Source organism: Aplysia californica, unplaced genomic scaffold, assembly GCF_000002075.1.
Source record: "Aplysia californica isolate F4 #8 unplaced genomic scaffold, AplCal3.0 scaffold00634, whole genome shotgun sequence".
NCBI classification, from domain to species: Eukaryota; Metazoa; Mollusca; class Gastropoda; order Aplysiida; family Aplysiidae; genus Aplysia; species Aplysia californica.
This window is the reverse complement of record NW_004797904.1, coordinates 220,439-229,973: the sequence shown is the minus strand read 5'-3', so window position 1 is coordinate 229,973 and position 9,535 is coordinate 220,439. Positions and strand designations below refer to the sequence as shown.

General features: G+C 38.6%; 1 protein-coding gene across 1 annotated transcript; it reads left to right on the top strand.

Moving 5' to 3' along the window:
* Positions 1 to 2,077: 2,077 nt before the first annotated feature.
* LOC101852047 (tachykinin-like peptides receptor 86C) lies at positions 2,078 to 3,482 on the top strand. The gene has a single exon (XM_013087756.1). It carries the CDS (start codon positions 2,359 to 2,361, stop codon positions 3,382 to 3,384), a length of 1,026 nt encoding a protein of 341 aa, XP_012943210.1. The 5' UTR covers positions 2,078 to 2,358; the 3' UTR covers positions 3,385 to 3,482.
* The last annotated feature ends 6,053 nt before the right edge of the window (positions 3,483 to 9,535 follow it).

Sequence of the window (9,535 nt, the reverse complement as noted above, 5' to 3'; positions counted from 1 at the left end):
TTCATAAGCAGTAGACCTGAGTTGGTACGCCCTGGGGTCATAATTTTGTACCCCTGGGATTGCATTCTTCACATTTTAGAATACTTCTAGTACTAAGATCTCTTTGAAACTTTCAGTATTTCTCAAAAGATCATTTTGACAGACTGCTATACAAAGCGAACGGATTGGATTAACGAGTAAATTTCCTCTTTGGAAAGTGGTGGCACAGCTTTCCCTAGGTCGTATGGATAGAATAGTAAAACATGACGCACGGATAGGGTTTAAAAAATTGTATTTCGATTTTTATTCTAGAGCTTTATACCGCTCTCAACCCGGACTGGTTCAAAAAGGCAAGATCGAAGACAGACCACCTCATGATACTAGACGTAAATGGTGTGGATGGGGGCGTAACGACCAACTACGTTAAAAACAGTGAAGTCTTCCCTGAGACACGTCCAGTTTACAGTAAAGCCATATGCGTGGCATTGAGGTGAAATAAGGCAGTCAACAAAATAACGAAATCGGAGAAACAGGCATTTTTCCACCAGTTAGGCAATTTAAAAAAAATCGAATTTTAGTTTTTTGGCTCAACCCCTTTCATGTCTATACAAAATCACATTTCCCTGTGAATTTTACAGAAAAACATTGATTTAAGGCGCCAAATATGTCTTTCTTCAGTGTTCAAGGACTCTTCAGCTATTGGAGTTACCAAACTTCGGCCATCAATTTCTCGCTAATTTCACAACTGAAATTTGTCGACCTCACCTCCTTCAATTGTAGGTATCTTGACTTCTATTCAAGATAAATGGATATTTTTTCCATTACCAGCAAAACAACTAAATACGCTTTCAGAGGATACCAATAACTCCACATAACCAAACACTGACGATCGCCAGATTCCACCGCGTCAGGACACATATTTTAACTCTTTTCACTAGATCTCTTGGCTACCAAGGGACAATTGTGAGGCAGGCTGGTGGCATCAGGCTCTCGTCAATTTGTGGGCATGTAGAGTTATTGGTATCATCTTAAAGCCTGTTCATTAATCTTGCTTCGGATGAAAAAAAATATCCATTTATCTTGAATACAAGTCGAGATGTTTGCGAAAGAAGGAGGTCTGGGTCACTTGTTTTCAGAGGTAAAACTGGTGAGAAAAAAGTGAGAAATGAGTTCTTTAATGAACATAAAAGGTGTTGAGCCAAAAAACAAAAAAATTGATTGTAAACATTCACAAACCTGCGGAAAAATGCAAGTTTCTTCACTTTGATTATTTTGACGAGAGCCTGGTTCCACCACGCTGCCTCACAATTATAGTTGTCGTTTATTACCATATCGAAAAAACATGTGCATAGTGCATATCATTGGTGAACAGCAAACTCTCTCCACTTAACAATCTACATTGTTATTAGGCCAGTAGACCCAACTAGACAACCGACGCCATTCATTGTGGTAATGAGGACGTAAAGCGATTTTTTCACTGTGTCTAGCAGATCGTTTCAAACTAGTAAAAATAATTCAGAGCATTTTGTGATACTATTAAGAAAAGAAATTCTATCTGAAAAATATAAACATTTGTTTTGACTACGAAAATACAAGTTCTGAAATGCTTTTATGGTCAACCCTTCTATATGGCTGTGAATGCTGGTCAGTCACAAAAGGCAGAGAAAATAAAATAGAAGAAACAGAAATGTGTTTTCTTTGGAGAGTGATGAAAATATTATTATATTGATAGAAAAAGAAATAAAATAAGCTAGTACTTGATGAAGCCCACGTGGGACACTCACTGAAAAAAAAAACAATCAAGAAAAGACCAAAGCAATTTTTTTGACTCCAAAATCGACATAAAGGTCCTGAGAATCTAGCTTCCACTGACAAAATCGAAGGCAAAGGAGGAAGGGGTAAGCCCGGAGCAAGCTATTTAGAGAACCTAAACAGATGGGTAACAGGGAATTATCAGGGTTACGTAGCTTTTTTAAGGGCATCCGAGCAAAGGAATGAATGGAGAGCCATGATCACCGATGCCTGCAGAACTTGAGGATAACGATACTTTAGAAAAAAAAGCAAGAGTTTATACTTTTTTTTTTTGGTTTCCAGTTTTGAACTTGTTCCTTTAATATTTCACTTTCAGCGGAACTGGACTACTGATCAATCTGACAGCTTTTTTTAAAGTACTACTCAATTGTTGCTATTGTTGTTATCGTAGATTTTGTTGTAGTGATTATTCTTGTCATGGTTTTGTTTCGCTCTGCAAACATTTGTTAGGATGTGTAGGATATCAGTAGCACAATAGTTTTCTCCTTTTCTTTCTTTTATTTTTTTTACAGAGTCAAGTGATAAAGAAAGGACAGAAGCCGTGGAAACTGTTTGATATTATCGGAGATGGCCTCAAGTAACAAAAGTTATCCATCAAACTCAGAGACAACACTTAAAGGACTGGTCGACGACCATGTGCGGGAGATATTCGTTCTTCTGTTCTTCGTCTTCGCCTTGGGAACCATCAGTTTCTTTGGCGTCGTCTTCAACGCAGTCAACATGATCGTTTTCATTAAGCAGGGCTTTAAAGACACAGTGAACATTGCTCTGTTTGGTATGGCCATTTCAGATATCGGAGCTCTGCTTCCTCTGCTGTGGGAGAGCGTCTGTTTCAACCCTTGGTTTGCCAGTGCCGATTTACCCTTTGACCCGCAGGACGTCGTGTATGTGACGTCAGGATGGCCCCACGTTTGTTTCGCCCGCATTACTAGTTGGATCACGGCCTTCGTCACGTTGGAGAGATGTCTGTGTATCGCTATGCCCCTCAAAGTGAAGACAATCATAACTCCAAGGCGGACAATTTATGTCATTCTCGGCATCTACTTGGCGATGTTTGCTTGCGTTGTACCAGCTCTGTATTCAGTTTATCTTGGTCCGAAACTCTACCCGCTCAGAAATGAGACCAAGATTGGGTTAATCTTCATACCTAACGGACCTTATATAGAGACTTTTTCCACTATGTTATACGCCTTTTCTCAAATTGCTTCTTTCTTCGCTGTTATTGTTTGCACTGCAATTCTCGTTCAAAATCTGATACGTAAATCAAAATGGCGGGAGTCTACTTCAAGCACTGCACAACAAGAATCGTTTTCAAATCGAGACAAGAAAATTGTTAAGATGATTCTTTTGATTGCAGTTATATTTATTGTTTGTTTTCTGCCCAGCACAGCCAGCTTTATTGCCCAGACTATCAAGCCTGAGTACAACTTCGTTGGGAGATACCAGAACTTGTTTCTGCTTTCGTGGGCGATTTTTACGTCGGTGGCGGCTGTCAACTCTACAGTAAATATTTTTGTGTATTACAAAATGAGCTCCAAGTACAAAGAGATTTTAGACAAAATGCTCAGGATGAACGGAGAGAAGAGTGTGTGAGACAGGCGTACGGATGTAATCTAACAGCCAACTGTTCAAGACAATCACCTGTACAGACGACCTCTTACTACCCCCCCCCCTCATCCCTTCCGGGCTACTACACTTGAGAGAGTGTTATTTTTTAATATTATGATGACACTCTCCGAGATATCCACCTGTCCAAGACAACCAACGTTCTCCTCAACACTGAGTGGCTGTCTTGGACAAGTTAGGTTGTATTATGTAAAACGTAAAAAAAATCGAATGTGAGGTGTGCAGAAAAATATGAGATGATTCTTGGATTTTATAAGTATTCGTATGACCTTAGAGCATGTGTTAAAAAACCATCGGAATAATGAGTTTGTATCTAACTTAACATTAAAATTGTTCATATTACTATTCATTTATATTATGCATGTAACGGTAAGCCTGTTTGTGAGCCAGAATACTGCGTGTGTGTGCATGTTTGTGTGTGTGGGTATGTGTGTGTGTGTGTGTGTGTGTGTGTGTGTGTGTGTGTGTGTGTGTGTGTGTGTACGTGGTGAAAGACCATACCAACGATCCATGTTCTGGACAATAAAAAATGTATCTTATCTTATTTTTCCTTTACCCTAATTGACACAGCAGATAGATACTATACATTTATGGATCTCGTTTGTACATTTAAAATATTATACGAAATGATAACGCATGGTTAACTTGAAGAAAATGGCATCTCTTTAAAATTCTCAAATTTGATGTGTCTGTTTTAGGCCGACAACTCCATTCGTGGTTTGCTAGAAGTAACTCATTTTGTCAGCACGCCTCACAAATCTCTTGTCTTTTGTGCAGTTACGCTTTTCATTGTTTCGTACAAAACACGTAGTTAGCTCCCTGCATATCAACGTCTGTGGTGTGTAGCAGTTAGAAGCCTCGCCATTGCTTGCAGAAAACCCAAGTGAGTTTGCCGTGTAGGGGAGGATTTGTATTGAGAATTTGTCGCTTTTAAGGATACGCGGGCTAACCCAGATTTCGGGGGTTTCCAGAAAGAAAGTTGTTAGGGGAGCGCTGTTTTGTGCACTGGGGGACTGCAAAGAAACAACCTTTGACCTTTGGATCGAGATCAACAAGCCATCATCGAACAAATCTAGATTCTACTGATACATAACTAGATGTAGATCTAGATGTAGATCTAGATCTAGTTAACTTAATTAGTATGGTGAGAGAGCCAAATACTGTTTATTTGAGGCGAATTTATCGTTTATGTTGACAGGTAGGATGATCTATCTAGATCTAGATCTAGTAGTACTAATGACATAGACTGTAGACTATACTACATGGTAGGTCTACTCTTCTTCAATTTACAAATGTGCAGTCTGTGTTTATAATATCTAGACCTATTAGATCTAGATCTAGTTTCGATCTAGATCTTAGCCAAGTAGTAGGCTTAGTATCAGTATTACGAAAGTTACTCTAATACCAAGGTACTGCAATCCTTCTTTGGGCTTTCGGTGTGAGTATTCGCACCCGGGGTGAGAATATTCCACATAAAAGATCTATATTATTCTCACCAAGTATTTTTCGTTTCCACCCGTTTTAGATCTAGATTTAGAGTTTTTGTATAGTCCCCTAACAACCTCCATTTCAATATCTTAGTAGAAGTGAATCTTTGGTTATACTAAACTAGATCCAGGCCTAGATTTGAGATATTATAGACAAAGACTGCAATTTTTCAAATTAAAGAAGTGTAGGCCAACCATTTAGTGTTGTCTATACAGTGTACGTCATAAGTAGTACTACTGCTATATTATCTAGATCTAGCCTAGACATTTGCCTTTCACAAAAAACAGTGGGTGACTCTACCATACTCATTAATTTTTAAAAACAGAACATAATAGCTGCCAAAAACATCGCCAACAGTCAAATCAGACAACATGTCAATTTGTCAAGGGAGGAAATGTTAATGTTGTTAATGTCTAATGATGGCTTGTTGGCCTCGATTCAAAGGTCAAAGGTTGTTTCTTTGCAGTCCCCCGGTGCCAAAAGCAGCGCTAGGGGACTGTACATTCACAGTCCCCTAACAAATTCCTTCCAGAAATCTTGACCTACACCAAAAGTGGGCATTGCCGTACGTCTTGGGGAAGTTTGGTTTCATTGGTGTGTGTATTTGTTTGGTTATAGAGAAAATTCTCTCTTTTTAATAAACTGAACAAGGGTCCAAAAACTTTTCTTCTATTTTCTCAAAACAGCATTTTTCGAGATAGCCCCCTTGTGTTTCAAACCTACCAATTTTTGTCTTTCTGCCGTCAGACTATGCTACGTCCCTCTCAGCCAATGTTTGCCAGACAGACAGGATTGAAACCCGCTCCCTGGGTGATCTATGCTCAGTATACTGCGTCGATGAGGACGTAAAAGTATGCACATTATTTTTTTTTAAAGAGTGATCCGAGAAACATGGATGGGAAGTCAAACTGCTTACCCATTACCTTTCTGTTTGCGAACAGCAAAAGCCAGGGTGGTGTTTGTAATGTATAGGTTAGGCTACCAGGCGCGTAATCGTGAGATTTTAGGTTCGGAGATTCCTGCGTTTGAAAAAAGAGTATTTTAACCGTGTAATGTTTGTGTCGTCAAAGGTGAGATATTTCATTAATCAAGCCTGGTTCGGGCGTGACTGGCAGGATGGAGTTTGAGGGCACCTATAAGGTCTATACTGTGCCAGTTGTGTGTAAAACATTTTTCAACCAATTATGGAATTCAACGAATACATTTAGGGAGTGTGTATGTGTAAGTGTATGTATTTGTGTGTGTGGGTGGTGAGGTGGGGGGGTGTGAAGAGAGGGGCTGTTACATAAAAGAGGCTGTATTAGATCTTGGAGGGCATTTTTGTTCTGTAATCTTCTCAATATCAGAGAGTTAAAGGCTTTTCAGATTAATGCTTGAAATGAATATTTTTGTATAGGTCTTTTTCCAGCATTTAAAAAGATGAAATTTTCCTTGTACGCATAGTGGGAAATCAAACTACTTATCTACCCATTACCTTTCTGTTTGCGAACAGCAAAACCCAGGGTGGCGTTTGTAATGTAGAGGTTAAGCTACCGGGCGCGTAATCGTGAGATTTTGGCTTCAGGGATTTGAGGCTTATAATATGTCTGATGTTGCGTCATTGGGAAGGACTCTTTACACGAATGTTCCCAATAGCTGGCTCAGTCCTATCGGATATGGACGTTATATTTGCAGGCCCCACCTCTATATAACCATTAGGCCTTTAAAAATAAATTTAAAAAAAAAGAAACATGACCCATAACGTGTGTGAAGATTCAAACTGCACTACCTGAAATCCCTGAAAGTGTTATCTCTGACTCAGAGGTTGACTTGTAATGACCCTCCATCCTTCATGGTCGCGAGCTGCAGTTGAATATTCTGTTATACCTTGGCCAGTCCATCAGATCACTGTGGAACATTAAAAAAATAATAAATAAAACCCTATCCAAATCAAATATCTCGGGGTTCAAAATGTAATGTCGTTCTTAATCATTAACCTTTTACGCATGACCTTCCTTCGGGTATTCGGTGTTGGCAAATGGGTTTTTTGGGACACATTTGCGCCTTTTTGTTGTTGACATAGATAATGAGAGACTACTTCGTAAGACGTTCGTTGTTACAATTAGCTGTAGCTGCTCTGTGCTCGTTGAGAAAAAAAATTATGGCAAACATGCAGTCAACAAGATGAATGTGTCAACCGGGTAAAGTTTCGTTGGAGACTGGCATTACACCAAGTTCCCTTTCGTTCGCGTCTTTTTTTTTACACATAGTAGCGGTTGCTATAGACAGTGTTATATTACCTAATGTTATCTCAGATAGATTCATCAATGTGAGGCATCGTGGTGAAATCAGCCTCTCGTCAAAATAATTAAATGAAAATAAACTGGTACTTTTCAGGCCCTTGGGCAGGGCTTTTTTTTCAAATTTTCTTTTTTTTGGCTTTACACATTTATGTCCATTAAAAAACACAGTTTTGTGTGGATTTTACTGGGACCCCCCCCCCCCCCCCGCTGATTTGAGGCACACACAATTATAAATTTGTAGTTACCTAGGACTCTCAAGCAATGGAAGTTACTACACTTTGGTGGCCGTTGCATTTTTCTGCAGGTTTGTGAATTTTTATCCAATTTTGGTCTTTCCGCTAAACTCTTTTGATACCCATTGAAGAACTCGTTTGTGTGTGGTTTTTCTGAAAAAAAGTTGATTAAAGATACAAAAAATGTAAATTTTTAGTTACCACAGACTCTTTAGCTAAGGAAATAACAAACCTTTGGCGGACATTTTCTCACTAATTTTACCTCTGAAAATAGGTGAACCCCACCTCCTTCTTTCGCAAATATCTCGATTTGTATTCAAGATAAATTGATATTTATTTCATCCTTATAAAGACAAGTAAACAAGCTCTAAGATGATACCAATAACTCTACATGTCCAAAAATTAGCTAGAGCCTGATTCCACCACGCTGCCTCACACATTTTTAGTTACCTAGGACTCTCAAGCAATGGAAGTTACTACACTTTAGTGGCCGTTTTCTCATTAATTTTACCTCTGAAACCAGGCCACCACCGCCTCCTTCAATCAGAAACTATCTCAACTTCTATTCAAGATAGATACTATTTTTTCACCAAATGTAAAGGCAAGGGAACAGACTTTAAGATGAAACCAATAATTCAACATGCCCCCAAAATTGACGAGTAGCGTTGTGCAACAAATTGAATATTATGTCTGTGCCCGCCACAAAGAATGTCCCTGTTTTTCTTCTTGTAATTATGTCTGAACACACAAAAGTCTAAAAAAGGCTGTATCTCGTAATGCTTACTGTTCAAACTTGAAGTGCACCAAATGCGACTGCTTCGTAAAAGGCGAAAAAAAAGGCTCCTATATTAATTCATGTAAGCTTGTTACTTGTACAGCCAACTGATTACTATGACTTCATAATATATTATAGTTCTGGGAAGCCATTGCCTTGTTGAAATTTATTGGACATCAAATAAAAAACATGTACTCACAATTTTTTTCCCCATTATATTTCTGGCGGTGCAGAATGAAGAAGTCTGTTCTATTACGTAGAGTGATATTTTATGTTTACAAGTGTAACTGGCTTTTCACTGCCAGAATTGGTCTCACCAGACACTGTGGAAGCCACAAGTCATCGTAGCCTTTAAGTCATCATGTTAATCTTCTATTTCGCAGGAGAAATATTATCCTATGAATATGTATTGGTCTTCGTCAGATAGAGACGGACGAGCTATTATTATTATTATTATTATTATTATTATTATTATTATTATTATTATTACTAGTAATAAAACTACCTGTTCTACGAACGGAATAATAATGAAGAATTATTAGGAAAGTTAAGAAGAGGAAAAGGACTGAAAACAGGAAAGAAACAAAACACAAATATTCTACCTTAAATATATCCGAGCACCACCCCCTCTTGACTACCTCTAGGGGTAAGAATTCTTCCCCCTCTTCGAAGGCTTGGCATTTTCCCCTAAAGTTCCAGCTCAATCACTTTAAAAAAAAGAGTTAGGCCTACATGGCAATTGCTGCTTCCTAGAAGAACCTAATCTAGATTCTAGATCTAGCCTAAATCTCGAAGGATTATAAAGACATAGGCCAATAATTGAAAGAAGGAGCCTTGGCCCATAGATAGATCTAAGTTTAGAAATTCACATTTTTAACAACCGACAGGCGTCACAGATTGCCTATATTTCTAGATCTATTCACAGTAGGAAAAATCCACTTTCAAGAATACTTTCATGATTCTTGATCTCGATCTAGATTCACCTACAGCCTAGATCTAGACTCTAGATCTATTCACAGCAGGAAAAATTCCACGTTCAATACTTTCATCATTCTTGATCTCGATCTAAGATTCACATAGATCTAGCCTGGATCTAGATCTTAGTATCTATAATGCTCCGCAAGAAAAATCCACTTTCAATAATCAATAGGTTATCAAAATATCACAGATCTAGATTCTACTTTCATTTCATGATTCTTTTTGATCTCGATCGATACATTAAGTAGGCCTACGGTAGGCTAAATTTTTCTTTGCGCTTTCGACGACACCCTCCCTGTCACTCTCACCACTTTCCCTCTGTTAGTGCTTTCTGGCCTCATCTCTCTCTCTCTCTCTCTCTC